The 22,418-nt window shown below is 36.6% G+C and overlaps 1 protein-coding gene and 1 non-coding gene across 2 annotated transcripts in view; one reads left to right on the top strand and one right to left on the bottom strand.

The window, feature by feature from the left end:
* PKHD1 (PKHD1 ciliary IPT domain containing fibrocystin/polyductin) overlaps window positions 1-22,418 on the bottom strand; it is a 507,893-nt gene that overhangs the window by 437,512 nt on the left and 47,963 nt on the right. The window contains exons 25-32 of the mRNA XM_049765224.1: window positions 21,438-21,543; window positions 20,066-20,341; window positions 17,598-17,728; window positions 14,907-15,039; window positions 9,325-9,520; window positions 7,979-8,046; window positions 4,975-6,585; window positions 2,172-2,315 (exon numbers count right to left, since the gene is read on the bottom strand). Coding sequence (XP_049621181.1) covers window positions 2,172-2,315; window positions 4,975-6,585; window positions 7,979-8,046; window positions 9,325-9,520; window positions 14,907-15,039; window positions 17,598-17,728; window positions 20,066-20,341; window positions 21,438-21,543 — 2,665 coding nt within the window. The remainder of the gene's footprint in view (window positions 1-2,171; window positions 2,316-4,974; window positions 6,586-7,978; window positions 8,047-9,324; window positions 9,521-14,906; window positions 15,040-17,597; window positions 17,729-20,065; window positions 20,342-21,437; window positions 21,544-22,418) is intronic.
* Window positions 1,217-1,349, top strand: LOC125996886 (small nucleolar RNA SNORA51). The gene has a single exon (XR_007491547.1). It is a non-coding gene; the product is annotated as a small nucleolar RNA SNORA51 (small nucleolar RNA).

The raw sequence follows: 22,418 nt of genomic DNA, 5'->3' as shown, positions 1-22,418 counted from the left end.
GATGTACATGGAATCTATTATGCTGAGTAAAATAAGTCAAAGGGAGAGAGACACACACACACAGAATTGTCTCACCATTTATGGGTTTTAAGAAAACTAAAAGACATTTAAATAATTCCCAAGATGATGGCTAGAAGGACTGGCTCAAGATATGAAGAGTGGTGAGTGTAGTTAGAGAAGTAACTACATTGAGAACTATCATAACAATGTCAGTGAGTGAGGGAAGTAGAGAGCCTGTCTTGAACATAGGCGGAAGGTGGGGGAAGGAGAAAATGGGGGGCATTGGTGATGGGAAGATTGCACTAGTGAAGAGGGGTGTTCTTTTTATGACTGAAACCCAGCTACCATCATGTTTGTAATTGTGGTGTTTAAAGATAATATTTTAAGAAAAGAAAACATATAAAAAGTACTCAATTTTGAAAATAATTGCAGGGGCCAGAGAGATAGCACAGCAGTAAGGTGTTTGCCTTAGGCACAGAAAGTCAGTGGTTCAAATGCCGACATTTCATATGATCCCCCGAGCCTGCCAGAAGAGGTTTCTGAGCATGAAGTCAGGAGTAATCCCTGAGCACTGCCGGGTATAACCCAAAAAATTAAAAAAAAAAAAAAGAATTGCAAACAAGTTACAAGACATATTAAGCTGGCTCTATAATAATGATGATCATTTCTTCCCATGGACTCTTTATTCTGGAGTTTATTTGGTGATTATAAAAATTTTATAAAGATTATCATGAGAATATCAAAGCTTTGTACTGTTTTCAAACCTTTTCGTTACATAAAGACTTAACTTCCTATATCAATACCTTCTTAATGACTAAAATATTTAAAGAAGGCATTTCCCCTTTTAGGTAATTCTGTGTTTCTCTTAAATCACTCTCTCTGTCTTGGTCTGTCTCTGTTTCTCTCTCTTCTTTAAATAAATTTTCTTTTTATTTCCAGGAAATAAAAAGTAGTGAGAAATTGCAATATTTTATGAATCACCATTGTCAGTAAACTACCTGAATGACAGAATTGGGGGGGGCATGCTTAAAATAATACATCAAGAAATAAAAACAAAATGATACATCAAGAAATAAATACAAATAAAAGCCTGTCTAGAGTACAGGTCGGTGTGGGTTGAAGAGGAAGGACACTTGGGATATTGGTCATGGGAATGTTGCACTGGTGAAGGATTTTATGTATATTAAAATATAAAAAAAAAGGAAAGAAAAGATAAGGCCTCCCAATTCTTACCACAGGCTGTGTTCTTTACACTGACTGTATAGAAAGAGGAGGTACAGTAAATGCACCCCATATACACCTCAACACAGGCCATTTGCCTGGTCTGTATTGTGAATTGGGGGACCAAAAGAAAAAGAAATAAAAGCAGGCAATCTGCAAGAGATGTCAGCTTGATAGTCAAATAATCACTATATTAGTCACTTCAGTAAGCAGATATATTCTGAAGCCTTGTCTCAGAGCAAGCCAAGATGTATAGATTGTCATTGAAATGCTCCGAATTCAGTACTCTCAGGCTAGAGAACTAGTTTCACAGGCCAAATACATGTTTTGCATACAGGAAGTCTAATTTCAATCCCTGGAATCCCATGCTACCCTCCCTGAGCACTCTAGACGAGTCCTACAGTACTGATCTCGAGGCTATTTGCTAAGTACTGTCAGATACAACCCAAGAAGAAAAAGCTAATAACAGCCTTTTTCATATTCATTTAACAAAGACCAATTTTACGGCAAAAATTAGGAGAAAACACTTAGTCAGTCCCTGAATCTAAGTACCATGTATATATTTTGTTTGTTTATTTGTTTGTTTTAGGTCACACCCAGTGAAGATCAGGGGTTACTCCTGGCTATTTGCTCAGAAATCACTCCTGGCTCAGGTGACCATATGGGATTCTGGGGATTGAACCCAGGTCTATCCTGGTTTGCCTGCATGCAAGGCAAATGGCCTACTACTGTGCTATCATTCAAGCCCCTAGTACCACTTTTTATGGGGATTGGGAAAAGTTCTCCCACAACCTCATAGAAAAAAAGATTTTTTTCCTTTATTAAAATTATTTATATTATTTTTATTATTCTCCATTTTTGTTACAAATAAACAGTATTCATTACAAATGTGATTTTTACCAAAGGATATTATTTTTCTGTTTTTAATCTCTATGGCTTCTTATACATACCATCTAGAGGCAGAACCAAGCAGCTGAAAGCTGACACTGTCATATTAGCCAGGATTTGGCAGGGAGCGCCACATACAGTAGCAGAAATATTCTCTCGAGAAAATCCTGCTCCAGTTACATGCACCAGACTTCCTTCCAGGCTGCCTGTAAAATAGAAGTGCAAGAATCCAGTCATAGACACCTGTCATTGGGTTTTGCATTGAAACATTAAAAATTCTGTGCTTGCTTTTTGTTTCTCACTCTTCTACCCTGCATAATTCTTGCAACAGCTTAGTTTTGTGACTCCCTCAGTTTCTTTTCACAAAACACTGGTGTCCAAACCAGAAGCCCTATTTTGTCAGGTCGCATTCACATTTCCCAAACTATTTTGATGCAATTTATTATACAGACAAAAATACTTATGAGACATTTACACAAAAAGAGACTAAAAAAAAGTTCTCCTAATTAGTTGTCTCACAGCCTCCAAATCCATGGAGCATCCATGAATCTGGGATTTTCCAACCAAGGTTTTTTGTTTTTTGGTTTTTTTTTTTTGTTTGTTTGAGGTTTTTTTTGTTTGGTTGGTTGGTTTTTTTGGTTTTTGGGTCACACCCATCTGCGCTCGGGGTTACTCCTGGCTATCTGCTCAGAAATCGCTCCTGGTAAGCATGAGGGACCATATGGGACACCAGGATTTGAACCAACCACCGTAGGTCCTGAATCGGCTATTTGCAAGGCAATCACCACTGTGATATCTCTCTGGCCCCTATTTTTTACTTTTTTAAATTAAAATTAAATTAGTCTAATTTTAGTTAGGTACTTTTCCTAGTCTCTCACTGATCATTTTTTTCCAATATCTTTTTTTTTCTTTATTTAAACATCTTGATTACAAATATGATTGTTATTAGGTTTCAGTCATGAAAAGAACACTCCCCTTCACCAGTGCAACATTCCCACCACCAGTATCCCAAATCTCCTTCCATCCCACCCCACCCCCACCTGTACTCTAGATAGGCTTTCCAGTTCCCTCATTCATTCACATGATTATGGTAGTTCTCAGTGTAGTTATTTCTATCACTGCACTCACCACTCTTTGTGGTGAGCTTCATGAAGTGAGCTGGAAGTTCCAGCCCTCCTCTCATTGTCTCTAAGGATTGTTGCAAAAATGACTTTTATTTTTCTTAAAACCCATAGATGAGTGAGACTATTCTGCATCTCTCTCTCTCTCTCTCTCTCTCTCTCTCTCTCACCCTCCCTCCCTCTGACTTATTTCACTCAGCATGATAGACTCCATATACATCCATGTATAGGAAAATTTCATGACTTCATCTCTCCTGACGGCTGCATAATATTCCATTGTGTATATGTACCACAGTTTCTTTAGCCATTCGTCTGTTGAAGGGCATCTTGGTTGTTTCCAGAGCCTGGCTATTGTGAATAGTGCTGCAATAAATACAGGTACCTCACTGATCATTTTAACAACAACAACAGACTTTCTCCATTACCTGGGAATAGAGCATATTATTGTAAATCGTTTCCTAAGTCAAAATAAAATGGTAGTGTGTTACCACTGACCTGGATTCAATCCCTTGCACCCACGTTGGTCCCCTGAGCCTATCAAGAGTGAGTATAGGGCCAGAAATAAGTTCTGAGCATTGGCCAGATATGGTCCAAATATCTACAGAAATGGCAGAAAGTTAAGATGCATTGTTGTTCAAAATGGTCAAAATATTTTGGTGTTTTCAACTCCCAAAAGTAACCTACCAAATCATAAATAGCAAATAACGTAAATCACATATTATATGTGATCATATATTATATGTGTGCTATATATAGTACATGTGTAAGTAACACATATACTAAAAATTGAGTGATATGATAAACACTCAATTTGTGTAAGACCATTTTCTGGGGAAAGAGCTTGGTGGAGCCATTCTTAATGCTCAGTGATAAAGTCGCCTCTGCAAAAGTTGTTACAAATAAACACTGGATGATATTTTTACCTTTTGCCATTTATAACAAAAGCAAATATAATTTCTTTTTGGTCTTTATGACTGGGTAGGAATGACTATAGATCTTCACAAAAATTAATCCATCTAATCTAATGAATTTAAAATCAATTAAATTGGCACAAAGTTCTAAAATGAAAAGCCATTTTTATTCTATGTAAGTGACCCAAAGATGAACTCTTACAAATGACATTATTTAACTTAAATCCAGTTAGAGGCTGAGGAGATACCATAGGAGGTAAAGTGATTGCTTGTATTAGTCAGATCCCTGGCAGCACATGCCCCCCCCCAAGCCCAAGCCATAGGGGGTCACTCAAGCACAAAGCCAAGTCACCCCTGAAAATCACCAGGTGGAGTCCAAAACACCTTCTCCAAAATAAATAAAAATTAAATTTAACAAATTAAATGAGCTCAGTGCATCAAATTTAAATAAAATTACGCACTTGGGGGAACATCCATCAGTTCTTTATTAAAACAACAAACACCTAAAAACTTGACAAAGCTCAGCTTACGACATAAACTGTGATCATTGGAGGCCAATCACCTTTCAGTCTGCTCCAGTTTCTCAGATCAATATTAATCTCCTAACTCTGGGACCAGAGCAATAGTACAGAAAGCAGGGCATTTGCCTTATATGCGGCCTCCCCAGGTTCAAACCCCTGAATGGTCTCCTGAGAAAATCCAGGAGTAATATTTCTAAGTACTGCTGGATGTGACCCCCAAAATAAATACACAAATAAATAAAAATAACTCACAGAAATGACAACAGCTGGCAAGACATTTATTTACTGAACAGCCTTTCTTTTTGGACTTACCAAAGTTATCAGTCACTGTGGTAACAGCGATTCTGGAAGTGAACAGCAGAACAGAAGAGGCCCACCCTCTCCTGTGGTCATAACTCCTGACTGGATAGTCCCCTGCAGGCAGGGCTGGGGCCAGGCATTGGAGAACAGAATAGTTGCCAGAGATGCCCAGACAAGGTGAGCTCCCTATAAAAATATCCATGTTTGCTGCTCCAGAGATCCGGGTCACCTCAAAAGTTAAGACATCCTTCTTCTGAGAAATGGAAAGCAATTCTGGGGTGAAGTTGTGGCTATAGCCAATGACACCCATCTGGTAAGAAATCCCATCTACCTCTAAGCTTAGAGCCTGAGGACCATTTCCAGCAGGAAGCACACATCGAATAAACACGGAGCTGATGTTCACTGTCAGGCAGGTCTGCTGGCCCACGAACACTGATGTTGAGTTCCAGCCTTTCAGGGCTGTTCCCTCCATGGTCAACATGCTCCCGCCATGCTTACTGACGTTCTTGGGGAAGTAATGAAACACTTGAGGTCCAACATGGAAGTCTCGGGAAATGTTACCAAAGCAAGCATCCCCGTTTCTTGTACCAAGCACTGAAAGGTGGTGCTGTCCCGGGGCCAAGTCACTGATCCAACAGGCCATGTAGCTCCCATTCCAGAAAGTCACAGTGCAAGGAAGGTGAGTGTCTACCAACACCACCAACTCACCAGCAGTGCTGCCTAATCTCACACCCCAAATCAGCAGTGAAGTCAGGGCCCCTTGAGCCTGGGCCACAAAAGCCTCCACTATGGATGTACTCTCTTCTGAGAGAAGGACAGTGCAAGTGCCCAGACACCTGCTGGCCAGCCCATCCACCAGGACTGTAATGTTTAGAGCATACGATACACCAGGCAAGGGGTTACCCTCTGGCTTTATTTGGCAAAGAATAGTCTGTCTCCCCCAACTCAAAACCACACAAGTGAAAGGACCCGAAAAGCTTACCTGAATTGACCCCCTGGTAGAATGCAGGGCCCATCCCCTCACAGTAAGGACTGTCCCACCACAAACTGACCCATGGGTAGGGGAGATGACTTTTATCTGGGGTGTCACTAAAAACTTCGGGGACACTGCAGACATATTAGCAAATCCCAACTGTTTCTGCTGCACTTGCAGAGGATAGATGCCCGCCTCCAAGTTGTCAAGAGGGAAAGAGCATGCCCACCCACTCTTGTCGTTTCCAAAATCCCTCGTCTCCAGTCTGCAGGCCAAGTGGCCCAGAAGCAACACAGAGTCTGAAAGGTTGTGTCCCGCCACTGAGATCTCTAGGCTGTTGTTCACGATGACATCCCACAGGGCAGTGACCACAGGGGTAGCAGCTACTTTATAAGTGAAGGTAAAACTCTTCCCCACCAGGCATAGGAACGATGATCCATGGGCCAAGGGCCTGAGGCTGAAGCAGACGTCCACCGCATATGCAAAGGCAACAGCACCCAAATCTGGCAGCGTGGGGGTGGGTGGGGTCTCACACCAGATGCCCTGGTCTGTGGAAGTCACCAGGGCACACGATCGATTGCCCACAAGGACCTGAACCAAAGTGGGGTCCCTGCCGAACCCTTCTCCTGAGATGCTGAGGATGGTTCCTCCTAAAGCAGACACACGGAAAATAAAATTTAAACAGGGGTTGAGAGGTGAATCAATGAGAGTTCAAGGATTTCACACTCCCTCTCCTGCCCCCCCCCCCCAGACCCACATTCAGAGAATGATCTTTGAGGGGAGAATAAGGGGCTGGGATGCATAAAACAGAAAACAATGTGAAGGTTTGTAGATGAAGGCCTTTATAACATTTAAGGCAAAAATTTCAAGTATATACATACATATACATATATATCTATCTATCTTAGAAGCTATCACATTTATCAACAAAATATATTAATGTCATATTCCATTTACTATTTTATCTGATGTTATTTTTGTTTCTATGTTACTTCATAAAGAGTACATACATAGGCATACAAATATAAGACATGTTAAAGAAAAATTCTGTCTTTTTTGTTATTTGTCAGGTTTTTGTTATCTGACATTATTATTTGTATATATTTTAGATATTTTATTATTGATAAGAGATTTAACATATATCACAAATTAAAAATAAATTTATTAAACTTCCCTGTTTAGTCTATCATATTCTATGGAATAGTCCACTATCCCTTGAATTATAGTTATATATGTATGTGTCCATATATACTCATGTGATATGCTTTATATAAGAATAAATATAAACATTTAAAAATATTTTATTTATACAAAAAACATATCAAGGGCCTTAGAACCATTGAACTCCATTTGTGACTGCTGATATATTTATAAACCGTCTTACACTCAGGTAATTAAATCCTATTTTCTAGACAAATATTAAAACAACATACAGTAGAGCATTACTAGTTCTGCGCTATAACCAAAGGATTTTATCTATTACCTACTCAAAATAGGTAATGTACTATTTTGTACACTATCATTATGATTATTTACATGCAAATACGCCACTGCCAATATTTTTAAAAATAGTTTCCTAGATTTATTGGTGTTTATTGTCCTTTCCTCAGTCATATCAGGATATTTGTATTCCTAATATATCTGAGTTCTTCCAGAGGACAGTCAATGCACCAAGATTCATTCCTCTTCTTTTTGTTGAGGCACAAGGAGAGAGAAAGACAAATGCAGGAAATTTGATTTGTTGATATTCACACAGGGTGTATCCCCATTAAAAAGTTTAGATTTTTGCATGAAAAAAAATCAGGTGTGACTTTTTGGTAGAAAAATTTTTTATTTCTTAAAATCATTGCCAAGCTAAGAAATCACCAAAATTTTTACACTCTAAAATGTATACCAAGACCTGGAATTTTACGTTAAGGGAAAAAAAAAAGGTACTCCTGTTGCCCTTTCTCTGGTTTCTTGCCAGTGAATTCAGGAACAAAATCTGTATATTAGATGAGTACACAAGCCAGGTAAGCTCACAGTCTCTTCACAGACACTCACCCAAAAGGGATCCACAGCATGGCTCAATGCTAAAAACTTCTGTAATGTAGTGAATAAGAAGGTCAATCCTACAGAAATAGGAAATTATTATCAAATAATCAAACTTAACAGAAAAGGAGAAAAGAAAACAAACACTTTAAAATGGTTCGTTTATAAGCATATTTCTAAACAGTAAGCATACATATATACTCTAGTTCTAAAAATGAATTTTATCTCCATCGTGATTTTGTAAATAAACTTTCCCTTTGTTATTATGAATACACACTGTACAATCATATAACAGGAGACAGAGTGATAGTACAGTGAATAACAGTGCAAACAAAGATTGACCTGGGCTTAATTCCTGGAACCTGAACACCACCAGCTGTGGCTCACAAAAAAAATAATCAAATAATAAAAAATAGATGTGCTCACCTTACTGTTATTGATAAGACTCTGATCAACAGAATGCAAATATTAGTTAAACTGTATAGAGTAAGTCCAAAGTTATATATGGATTTTTTATTGCACAGTGAAGTTAGAACCCCTGTCTCTAATACTTCTCAAGAGTAAACCACATTTGGGAGAGAAGGAAAAAAATAAAGCATGAATACTAGACAACTGTGAATGATATGGACTAACAAAGAAGAAAGAAAATAGTGGGCAAAATGTATATGGATATCATATGGGTATGATATAGGTATTATGTGGTAACATTAGTCCCATAATGCTTAGTTACTTTCTAAATGAATAGAGGTAACTTCTGGAGAAAGAATAGATTAACAGAGTTCAGAGAAATAAGGATATTAACATTGTTTGTAAATTAAGTTTATCCCATCTATTCAAAGCTCCAAATATTATTTTAAAATTATATTTGATCATGAATTTTTATGTAAGCACACTTTTTCCTGCCACATATAGATGTCTTCTGCATATCCATCCAAACCAAGAATTATGACATCTTTGTTCTAGAAATGTCCCACTAGTAAGTCAGAAATTTTTCTAGAATTTATCTTAAAAGTGAACTGTTCTATACCACTGGAGAGCTTGTACAGTAGGTAGAGCACTTGCCTTGCACAAGCTGACCCGTGTTCAATCCCCAGCATCCCATATGCTTCCCTGAGCCTGCCAGGGATGATTCTAAGCCAAGAATAACTCTATAGATTTTTTAAGATAATTTCAAATTACATGATATTATATCATGTACAAACTACATGAAAAGTACTTGTTCCCTAACTTCTGAATACAATTAAGGGAGAAGGAGGAAGGTAGAGGAGAAAGGTGAAACCCCCAATTAAAACTAGAAATCCTCAACCAGATCATGGACTATCAAACAGACCTAACATTAATGAGACGCATCCTCTTACCCTTGTGAGCAAATGTTGATCCCATTGATGGAGACTGAGATTTTGTGAAGACCTGCTGGTAGTGGAGGCAGCGCCACCTCCAGGCCCTCAGCTGTCAATGCATGAATCTGAGCTGGTGTATCCTGGATAAGGACTTCCACATTCAAATCAGAGCAGTTTGGCAGAAACATCATTCCAATGAAAAGGCTTTCACCTCCTGTAGGTGAGGATTCCATTAGCCTCTATGATGGCTTATCCATCTATTTAATTCTAAAATTGTCATTGGCATTAAATACAGTCATGCTCAGGCATCATACTTTAAGAGTGATTATTCTAACTGAACTCTATTTTTTCATGAGCTTCTGGTGTAAGTTTTTAAATAAAATAACAGTCCAGGGAATAGAAAATAATATTATCAAAACAATTGTACTCAATGGGTACTAATTCTCAGGCAAATTAAGTAGTAGTTTGGAGGTCTGATGATCTTTATCAGGAACCAACCCCACATACCCATTTTTGTTTGTTTGTTTGTTTTCATATTCTGTTTTTGGGGGGGGCTATACTCTGCTGTACTCAGGGATCCCTCTAGCAAGGGCTCAAATAACCATATATAGTGCCAGAGACTAGATTCTGGTTGGCTATATTCCAGGCAAGTGCTATACCCACTCTAATATAATTCTCTTCAACACCCTATCTTTTGTTTTAACTTTCCCTTTTTGATTAAGAGATGTTTAAATTTCAATGTGTAATGACTTCTATAATAATGTTATCTGTGAGGACAGTATTTCACATGTGGTAACTTTTGATCCCCACCTATCCTGATGACATGTTAAGGGAAGTTAGTATAATCAGCATTATGATTATAATAATATAATTAACAAATGGAAATAAACAAATGGTCTGAAAACTATCTTCTTACATTTTAATGTTTTAGTTCAATAGGCAACTTTACTAATCTGTTATGTGCAAAAAATAAAGAAATTTTATGTACACTATGGCTATTCTAATATAGTTTCTTTTACTTCAAATAATATTTGAGTCCCATGAGAAAAAAAGCCACAGAGAGAACAGAAATAAACACAGAGCATACACTCAAAGAGATCTCAAAGGTACTATAATAGTTGCCAAAGAGCTTCAAGATAAATCATACATAAGAATATTGGGGGCCTATGAGGTGGCGCTAGAGGTAAGGTGTCTGCCTTGCAAGCGATAGCCAAGGAAGGATTGTGGTTCGATCCCCTGGCGTTCCATATGGTCCCCCAAGCCAGGAGCGATTTCTGAGCGCTTAGCCAGGAGTAACCCCTGAGCATCAAACGAGTGTGGCCCCAAAACAAAACAAAACAAATTCTTTTGGGGCCGGAGAAACAGCTCAGCGGATTTTGCCTTGCAAGCAGCCAATCCAGGGCCAAAGGTAGTTGGTTCGAATCCCGGCGTCCCATATGGTCCCCCGTGTCTGCCAGGAGCTATTTCTGAGCAGACAGCCGGGTGTGCCCCCCCCCCGAAAAAAAAGAATATTAAAGTGATCTTATTCAGAGCAGAGCAATATTATGCAATTATATATATACACATATATAATATGATTAATAATTGCTTGAAATTGGCTGGTCAGGATTCCAAAGTCAGAAACACATTGAGTTCCCCTGAACATCGTGGGAAGTGATTTCTGAGCACAGCCAATAATAAGCCCTAAGCACCATCATGTGTATCCCCAAAACAAACAAACAACAAGAACAAACAAAATCTCATATCAAGACAATATTTATAATTCCACTGAAACTATGACAAATCCAAAAGTGAAGAGGAGAAAGGGAGTTTTCTCAGCAAGAAAGGGATATGACTAAAGCTATCCTAGTATTCTATAAGAACCACCAAATATAGAGGGTAGTAAAAATTCAGTCTACAGACCACTAAAGTATTAAAAGCCTATAATAGAAGAGGAAATAAATATGTTTACCTTTCCTATACTTCAATGTTCTCACAGAGACACAACCCTGGCTAAAGATCATTAAAGTTTCTATAGAGACCAACACTGGAGCACTATTGGAGAACTAATGCATAAAAACCCATACGGAGGAGAAGAAAGAGATGGCTTGAAAAAGTAAAATCTGGGGCTGAAGAAGTGTCACAAGCAGTAGGATGTTTGCCATGCATGCACTAACTTAGGACAGACCTCGATTTGATCCCCCAGTGTCCTATATGGTCCCCCAAGCCAGGAGTGATGAGCACATAGCCAGGAGTAAACCCTGAGCATCACCAGATGTGGCCCAAAAACCAAAGGAAAAAAAAAAGAAGAAAAGTAAAGTAAAATCAAAGAGGAAGAATTATGGAGACTACATCACTATCCAAATACTTCCTCTGCCACTTAGCTACCTGAATCACTTTGACTCTTTCAAACAAAACTTGACAGTTTCATTATGAAAACTGAAAAAGGTCTACTTGATGAGGTTTTGTTATTAAGTTTTAATCTTAATTCCCAAGACAGCTCTCTCAAAAGGGTCCTATTCAATTTACTCTCTTGTTCCACAGCCTCTTCATGTTTTCCCCAATTCTTTTCTACATGAGGAGTCTGAAACCTTAGTGTGGTGAATTCAAGGAATTTCAGGGTTAAACAGGGAAAATGACAAGCTCTTGTGTTGGCAATGAGCACAGCACAACTTTATATAGAGGATTTTTTGGCAATTTTTATAGAGAAAGGTCTCACAGCGACCTTAGGAAAAAATTAGCCCCCAAAAAGAAAAAAATTACACCGGGCCCGGAGAGATAGCACAGCGGCGTTTGCCTTGCAAGCAGCCTATCCAGAACCAAAGGTGGTTGGTTCGAATCCCGGTGTCCCATATGGTCCCCCGTGCCTGCCAGGAGCTATTTCTGAGCAGACAGCCAGGAGTAACCCCTGAGCACTGCCGGGTGTGGCCCAAAAAAAAAAAAAAAAAAAAGGAAAAATATTACACCCCCCAAAATTACAAGAACATTTCTGGAGGATAAGGAAATCTGTGTCAGATGATGTCACACTCATTAATCCAAGGAATCAACCTAGAGCCTTTCATAGGTCTCCAGAGATGGGTGCAATTTCACTGTGAATGAAAAGAAATGAGTCTTCCAAAGCCTAAAATTCTGTTTAATTGAGCTCATGTTCAAACCAACTGAGGAGATAATTGTTCTTGGAAGGCTTTTAAGCTAAAGAATCACAAACATCTGATATGCAGACACAAACTGGTCTTAATTATATAATATTCCGTATCTGATGGAATGATGGCATTCACTCACTAACCATTAATTCATTGCTTATTCCACATTAATTTCTGAGCTATCTACTTTAGTCTCAAATCTTCATAATATTCTGGAAAGAGTTATTCCCCCCAAACAATGAAAGCCACTGAAAATAAAGTTAAATATCTAACCCAACCATTGGTTTTATTGGCTTTTTATTCAGATACAATTTTGTATAAAAGAAAACCACTAATAGTTTCATATGCCAAATCCTCTTTCACATTCCCTAACTCTTCTCCTATTTCTTTTACTTTATCCCTAGGTCACTATCACCTTCAGCTTTATCATCTCCTATATGGAGATATGTGGATGTTAATTTTCAAAAGAGTCTTTCCCAGTAGACTCACACCCTTTGTGGACTTTATAACATGTTCTTTTTCCATTCTGCCTGTAGAAAGATTTAAATGTGAGTACAAATTCTGCAAATAATGCATCATGTTGTATATATCGATATGGTGAACTCCTTGGGCTGTTGGTCAATTGTTAAGTTAATCCTAGATGCCTCTAAGGCACTGATGCAATGTATTTATTCTTTTCATTATAGGTAAAAAAAATTTTATTAAAAGCCAAAATCACTGAAATCTGAATAGAACACGGAGCTCCCTCCTCCCTTTCCTACTTCATTGGGAGGAATCTATACCACTAAGGAATTTTACACACTTCGGTTGCCTGAGGCAGGAAATTCTTCTTCTGCACTATCTGAGCTGAATAATATTGAAAAATCTAAAGGACACTTTCATTTATTTATGTACTCTTGAGCAATTGAAAGTGAAATAGTACCAGAAAAATCATCCAGACTTTTCTTTGAGAAATTTGATATCACCTTCTGATAAAATCTTAAATATGGCTGCTGTAACTACTGTCAGTTATTCAATTAACCAGAAAGATATACTACATGGTATATTTCCAAGTCTGCATGGCATGGCATAACAATAATCCCACTCTGTCATATCATCTGTATTATCAAAGACTAAACTGCCACAAAGTTGATTCTTTTTTAAAAATAATATCATGTCCTAGGGCCAGAGCAATAGCATAGTTAGTAGGACACTTGTCTTGCATGCAGCAGATCTGTGTTCAATCTCCAGTACTCTATATGGTCCCTGAGCACTGCCCCACTGGTGTGCTGGTGTGATTCCTGAGTGCAGAGCTAGGAGTAACCCCTGATCACTGCTGGTTGTAATTCAAAAAAAAAAAAAAGAGAGATCCTAGTTCCTGATCTCTTCATTCTAGAAATGAAGTAATAGCATGAAATCTAGAACTGAAGAAATAGTATAAAGTCTATCACACTCTAGAAATAGAGTAACAGAATGAACCTCTATGCAAAATAAAATAAATCAAAATATATATCATGTTGGGGCCGGAGAGATAGCATGGAGGTAAGGCATTTGCCTTGCATGCAGAAGGATGGTGGTTCGAATCCTGACATCCCATATGGTCCCCCGAGCCTGCCAGGAGTGATATCTGAGCTTAGAGCCAGGAGGAACCACTGAGCACTGCTGGGTGTGACCCCCCTAAAATAATATATATACATAAAATAATATATATACATAAAATAATATATATACATATATATATATATATATCATGTCTTAACCAAGAATGTTATCTCTTGCTCCTTGATATCATATTCCTTTTCTTTTTTTTTTTTTTTTTTGGTTTTTGGGCCACACCCGGCTGTGCTCAGGGGTTACTCCTGAATATCTGCTCAGAAATAGCTCCTGGCAGGGACAGGGGACCATATGGGATGCCGGGATTCGAACCAACCACCTAAGGTCGTGGAACTGGATCGGCTGCTTGCAAGGCAAACACCGCTGTGCTATCTCTCTGGCCCCGATATCATATTTCTAATATAGAATAAAACTTTAACTGAACCTGATGCCAAATTGATATCATACAGTAAACTGTAAGTTTTAAATAGCTAAGGGTTTGAAAATTGCAACCAGAAACTTGAACTAAAATCCCAGATCTGATACTTACCAAAGTCATCGTCATAGATAAGATTTTTATCCATACACTAAAGCTAAAACCCTTGTAAATTAGTTTTAAAAAGTCAATATTTATTTTATTTCTATGCTATTATTAGCACATAGTATATGTTTAATATTTAATAGTTACCTTTAAATCTCCACTTCATTTTCATGATGAAAACGGGACCAATTTTATAAAGAAATAAGATAGTAAGCAAATTTATTCAATGTTTGCTATAATTATAATGCTAGTTTTCATTAAAGTATTCAAATATATTCTCTCAATAAAATTAATAGCCCATTGCTTGCCTATTATAATACCAATAATCTAAAATTTAGAAGATTCTTCAAAGTCACATATTTTACCTGCTATACTGCTCCGGTTTCTACTTAAAGATATGATCACTGGGTTTAAAGAGGAGACATATGTAAAGGCCATGGGAAGAACAGCCGAATAGTCCTTCATCATGACAGTCACATTCACAGTGTTATCTTTCTTCTAAAAAATAAATTCTTAGTGTTAAATCTCTCTATATAATACTGACATGAAAGAATTATATGCAGAAATTTAAATTTCAAACAAATATTTTGAAGGACATATTTGCTACTTTTGAGTCTCTCTGTCTTTCACACACAGAGATGGATGAGGAGAGAAATAAATAAGTCATTAGATTATTGTGGTTATGTAAGTAACACAAATAAAATGCTCCAAAGAGAACATAAGAACTATTAACATTTGACACACCGACTAGATCTACAGAACAATGAAAGTTTCAACGCATCTATAAATTAACTATAAATTAGCCATCAACTATAACAATACTATAATAAAACTAGGGACATTGATGGTAGGGAATGTGCAATGATAAAGGGCTGATAAAAGACTGTGTTGGATATTGTATGTCTGAAATTCAACAATGAACAACTGTGTAACTATGTCTCACACACAAATCAAAACAACAATGAGATTTTATTTCACACCACAGAGACTGTCAAACATCATTAAAAAAATTAAAAAAAATTAAAAACAAGAATAATCAGTGCTGGTGTGAACGTAGGGCAAAAGGAACTCTTATTCACTGCTGTTGGGAATGCTATCTAGTCCAGCCTTTCTGGAACAAAATTATTGATATTCTTTATAAAAACTAGACATTGAGCTTACATATGATCTAACAATACCACTACTAGGGATATACCCTAGGGCCACAAAAAAAAAATAATGTCCTCTGCACTTCTAGTTCATAGCAGTGCTATTTACAATAGCCAGAATACGAAAACAACCCAGATGTCCTACAACAGATGAGTGCCTAAAAAAGCTGTGGTTACATCTATACAATAAAATACTATGCAGCTATTAGAAAAAATGAAGTATCACAAAATATCCCTATACATGGATGGATATGGAGACTATTATGTTGAGTGATATAAGTCAGAGGGAGAAAGTTAAACACAGAATAGTGTGGGATTAAGAAAAATAAAGGACAGTGTAATTAGAATATCAAGAGACAATATAGATGAGGGCCAGAAGGACCAACCCAGAATATGAAGCTAATAATTATGAGTGGTATATGCATTTAGAGAAATAACTACCACGACAATGATAGAGAGAGAAATGATAGAGAGAAAAAATACAATGCCTGTCTTAAGACAGAGGATGGGAGAGGAGGAAATGGGGGACAATAGTGGGGAGAAAGTTACACTGATGAGGGGGGTGTACATTTTATGGTTGAAACCCAATGATGAACATATTTGTAACCATGGTGCTTAAATAATGAAATTATAAAAAATAAAAAGTTACTTGGGAAAAGACAATTCAAAAAACTCATTCAATTAAATTTAAATTTTCAAAAATTCAAGTAAAAATTCATTAAATTTGTATTATTAAAGTCAGTTTTACTTCAAAAGCTAAAGAAAATAAAACATAAGGTAAGATAGTTAATTTAAGTGTACATGCACACATCTTTATAAATAAGTTTCATTCAATAAAAATTATCTGGCTTCATGCATAAAATATGTGAAATTTTGGACACAACAATACCAATATATATCAAAAGATTTATGATTAGATTTATCTAGCTATATATTAATAAAACTAATATAATATCTAATTGTATATTATATATCTTTATGTCAGAATATTTATAATTAGATCTATCTCCAAAAATACCTTTAAAATATAGTCATTAGGCTAATCAAGATTTTCTTGTCTAAAATAAGAAATATCAGGATTAATCTAAATGCCCAGGAATAGGGCTAAGTTAGACAAACTATGTTAAACAAAGATTATTACAATCATGCACAATTTTATACAAATGCTAACATTTCATAATATTTGAGTAACTAGATAAGAAATAAATGATCACAGATCTTTCTGAACCCTTTTTCCCAGATATCTTTATTTATTCAATTAAATCACCATCTTTGAGTGCTGCCCTAGGAATGGTGATAACTCTGATATCTTCTTTAAATAGGAAGTTTAACTGCAGCTGTGAACATGATTCTCAGCAATAGCTACAAAGCAGATTGTGTTCTTACTTCTTAATTGGTTATGAAGAAAGAATTGAAGAAAAGAGGACTAAGAGACCAGTTTTCAATGGAGGAAATCTCTGGGAAGATATTTTTTTATCAAAAATACTAGAATCCTAAACTTTTTTTTAGAATCCTAAACTTCTATTTCATACCTCCAAAAGAGAATTTCTGGTGAATACTGAAGTATTTATGGAAACTTTCAAGTTAGATAATTTTTGTAAGGCAGCATCTATTGTGTGTGCTACATTCATTTATTTATGCTGTGTCACTGAGAGAGTGAAGTAGGACTGCCTGGTTGTCATTTTCTTTAAAGAATAAACTGTGAGGTTAATTCTGAGCTCCGTTTGTGGTGTGAGTCTCCCACTTTATAGGAGAACAGAAATATAAACATTACATATTTCTTATGATGTCAAATTCATATCAGTTCACTTAGTGCTAAGAAATGATTCACTAAAAGATCATTTACTAAACGATTCATTAAAAAGTTGCTCATAAAGAAAGAAGGAGATGCCCATGAATTCCACTTACCCTGGGTGGTATTTTACATTGAATTCTTTGTAAATTGCTTGTGGTACTGTTGATGGCACAAGACTGAGATCCAAATAACACCAAGCCAACATCTTCCAAATTAAAGCCTCGAATGATAGCCCAGATCCCTCCTATAGGGGAAAAAAAAAAGCATTTTCAATTGGGATTCAGAAAAGTTATTTATAAAAAAATAAAATTAAAATATGAAGTTCCTAAGCTATATACATGGTATGCTCAACTTCTAGAGTATGAATATTTTATAAAGAGGTTATAAATAGTAAATAGAAAGCAGAAGGAAATACTGTGTCTTGGAAAAACTGGAGAAAGCAACATACATTACTGCCACAAGTCAGAGAACTAAAGTAAATGGTGTCTGAAATTTCTCCCTGCCCTGAGTTTTAAATGTCATCCCTGTTAATGCAACTAACGTTTTACCTTGAGAAACCAAGTATCAGAGAATATCATGGTAAGAGAACATGAGACCCAGATTTAGGGCCGCAGACTGACCTGTCACTAAAAGTAGGTCCTTTAAAGCATTGTCTACTTTATCCAGAGCCTTGTCTCAACTTTCAGAGATTGAGGATAAAAAACAGACCAAATATATGAAAAACAAGCTTTTGCTCACTTTTAGGTTTTCAGAACTGCTTAATGACTACATTCATCTTACTGCTGTGAATGGTATATTTGACCATCAGAAAAAATGGGAACATGTTCAAATTACTTTGTCAAAATAGTATGAAACTAAGGCAAAAACCATGATTGCTAACAAAATAGATAAAGTGTAGCAAGCTAAAAATGAAATAAAATAGTAGACAAAAAATATAAAACAGGGGCCGGGAAGGTGGCGCTAGAGGTAAGGTGTCTTCCTTGCAAGCGCTAGCGTGGACTGCAGTTAGATCCCCCAGCGTCCCATATGGTCCCGCCAAGCCAGGGGCAATTTCTGAGCGCATAGCCAGGAGTAACCCCTGAGCGTCAAACAGGTTGGCCAAAAAAAAAAAAAAAAAAAAAAAAAAAAAATATATATATATATATATATATATATATATATATATATATATATATATAACAAGGAAAAAAGATTTTGAACAAATCTTTAAAACAAGTAGAAAAGAAGAGATTTAACAAAAACTGAGTCAAAGATTTTACAATTGCCATTATCAAGAACTTTGAATCATTAGTACAAACACAACTGCTGAGAAAATACTGGGAGTAATTCCTACCAGAATCCAAAGCCATTGCCTAGCAAGAGAATATTCCCATTCAGATCTTGAATATTTTTTTCAGTATGCTAAACTCAAAAATGAAATAATTTAAAACTATCTAAATAAAATATCACATATTTTGTGTACATAAAATAAAATCACTATTATAAAATTCACTGATATATAAAAATACACACTCATACAGAATAAGACATCATGAAATGCAGGAACAGAAAGCTCTTCATCAAGGAACTTAATATGATTTTATAAAATCAAAAGAGATGTTAATTATGAAAAAAAATTAATAAATGAAATTAAATAAAAATTCTTCATAGAAAATTTAACAAGGATATATTTAACAGAGAAAAAATAAGTACACTAAAAAGAGTCCAGTAATAACTGATATGATAAATAATATTTAGAGAAATAGATATATGAAAATAGCTCAATGGTACTTGATACCTAGCACCATATGCCTCCCATTAACACCATGTACTAATGATTTCTAAGCACTCTTGGGGAGGGATTCAACTGATTCAACTCCTAGTACCACTTATGATCCCTGAAAAAAGAGCCAGGAGTAAGCTTGACACACATTTGTGTGGCCTGAAACTACTTCTTTCACAAAAAAATGTTCAAGAAACTACTAGAACACCCATTTTCCAAATACAAACAAAAAAAACTGACAAGACATAGCTTGTTAAAAGGTCAAAGGTCAATGATAATGAAAAATTAATAAAGTATGATCAGTAAAGACTAAAGAGAAAGAACATAATGTAGAGGCATTCTAATCAAGCTGTTATTAGATTCCTCTGCAGGAACGTTTTAGGCTAGTTGAAGAATGGAATGATAATTCACATCCTGAAAAATATAAAACATACATCTAAGGATATTCTACCCTGCAATATTCTCACTTAAATATAATCAACTAAGCAAAAGTTACAGAAGCTTACCACCACCAGATTGCACTTAAAAATATTAAGAAAAGTTCTTTTGTTTTGTTTTGTTTTGTTTGGGTCACACCCGGCGGTGCTCAGGGGTTACTCCTGGCTGTCTGCTCAGAAATAGCTCCTGGCAGGCACGGGGGACCATATGGGACACCGGGATTCGAACCAATCACCTTTGGTCCTGGACCGGCTGCTTGCAAGGCAAACACCGCTGTGCTATCTCTTCGGGCCCAAAAATATTAAGAAAAGTTCTTATATAGGAAAAGCTAGAATGCAAGCTTCACACGTTCAGAAATAACTTGGGGTTATTCCAGGTTACCAATCTCTGAAGCTCTGGCAGGCTCCACAGCAGTGACCTTGGGTTCCACATTCAGGAAGACATCTCCTCCATTGGCACTGATGGCAAGACCAAAGGGATACACCATCATCAGGATCTGATGTAGTCCAACAGGAAGCAGGCTCCTCTGACAGACCACATTTGTTAAGTTTGAGAAGATAACTTTGCAGATTGCTTTGTACACTGTAACTTGCAAGGACTGTGAGTCCTCAGAAAATCCTGTCCCAGTAATATATACCAGTAGATCAGTGTCGCCATCTGAAAGGAGGAACATTAAGAGGAATGAGTCATGTCTTAGCAAGGACCCTCATTATCAAGAGAGAGAGAGAGAGAGAGAGAGAGAGAGAGAGAGAGAGAGAGAGAGAGAATTCCTTTTGCCATCAAATATTCATTTCTTCTCACTTCACTCTCCCAAAACTCTGAGTATTGTATGCTGACTCAGATATTAGGTACCTGATTCTATTGCAGTAGCACATTATGGTCATCTTAATTGTTTTACAAACTAGTCTAAATAAGAAACTTTTTGTTTGGGATTTTGGGCCACACTTGACAAAACTCAAGGTTCTTCTCTTAGGAATCACAACTGGCAGACATGGACCATATAGGGTGCTGGAGATTGAACTCAGTTGGCCATGTGCAAGGCAAATGCCCTACTCACTATCAACCCCTAAAAGGGAGGTAAATTTTTTTTAAATAAAGCCAAACTACAACTCAAAATGCTGACACACAGGCTGTGCATGTAGGAATTTTGAGTTCAACCCTCAGTAATTCATAGTCCCCTGAAAACCACCGTGAACAATTACAGAGCAATGATTCAGGAGCACTCTCATGTGGGCCAAGAACCAGCAGGAAGAAATATTTAAACAAGTCAAAATAAATGACATTTTAAAATAAATACTGAATATATGAAATTGGAAAAAATCTACTTGTCTTCATTTTAAATCAATTACTTAGTTTTTCTTTAAAAGCAATATAATTTCTAGTACATTTCTCACCCCGTACCCCATGAACTGTTGTACTTTCCATCTACCCATCACAAGGTACTAAGACTCTTAACAAATTATTCTGAGTTTAAAGTTATAGTTCATTTTTTCTGGTGTGTGTGTGTGTGTGTGTGTGTGTGTGTGTGTGTGTGTGTGTGTGTGTGTGTGTGTGTGTGTGTGGAAGGGCACACAAAGCTGTGCTCAGGGTTACTTCCTGGCTCTGAGTTCTAGATCACTCCTGGCTAGGTTCAGAGGACCATATCGGATACCAGGGATCAATCTGAGTTGGCCACATGCAAGAAAAACATCCTACCCATTTTACTATTGCTCTGGCCCATATACTTCATTTCTACATTTAGTGTGCATCTTACCTGGAGAATACCATACTGAATAGATTTGGGGTGTTGATCTCTCAAGGTATTGAAAAGTACAGAAGCCTGAACAATGAGCTGGTATGTCATTCACTCTTACAAGAACCTGTAGAAAAAAAGGCAAAAAGGAATTTGAAGCAAATATATATGTGCTGTGTGTTTGGGCACTTGGCAAGTTTGCTCAAATTAAAATGTGTTGGTGGTTCTCTGATTCTCTTTCCTTCTTCTGTTTTCCAATTTAAAAATCTAACTTATAATGAATGGCAATAAATGTTTTAAAATGAAAGTAGGTATGCTAAAACCAAATATGTATGCAGATTTTACAACATTTTAAATAAATTCCTCTCTTCATCAAGGCAAATTTAGTTAGATTCTAATGTGACAAGAACTTATTTTGTTTGTTTTGGGACTACAATTGGCAGTGCTCAGGAGGATTCTTTGGGGGCACTGGGAATTGAACTCTGGTTGGCTGTGTAGAAAGCAAATGTCCTACCTACTGTATTATTACTCTGAGCCTAAAAATCAGCTTTTTATAAGTATAGTTTTGAGTGGGTACAAGCTTCATGTAATAAGCCCTTTCTTTGGGGCCAAACAGATAGTTTAGGAGGTGAAATACTTTTTTTTATACCAAATTTGAATTACCTACCCCATATATGTCCTACAAGCACCACCAGGAAAATCTCCTGAGAACAAAGCCAAGATTATGCAATGACTCCAACTGGGTATGACCAGTCACCCACCTAGTTATCCCAAAAAGCCTTTCCTATGAAAACAAAATTGGCTTCTTGTTTCTACTTCATATATATGTATGAAGTATATATACATACATATGTATGAAGTATTCTTCTATATATATTTATATATACTGAAGTAGAAAATCTATATATACAGATTTTCATCAGAAACCTAAGACAGTGACATTTTTGGTGAATTTTATTATGTAAAAAGAAGTCTAATCTTGGTAACAATCAAAATGAAGGG

The sequence above is a fragment of the Suncus etruscus genome, chromosome 18, assembly GCF_024139225.1.
Source record: "Suncus etruscus isolate mSunEtr1 chromosome 18, mSunEtr1.pri.cur, whole genome shotgun sequence".
Lineage (NCBI taxonomy): Eukaryota > Metazoa > Chordata > Mammalia > Eulipotyphla > Soricidae > Suncus > Suncus etruscus.
The sequence above is the reverse complement of the archived record's forward strand: the minus strand, read 5'-3'. Positions and strand labels throughout refer to the sequence as shown.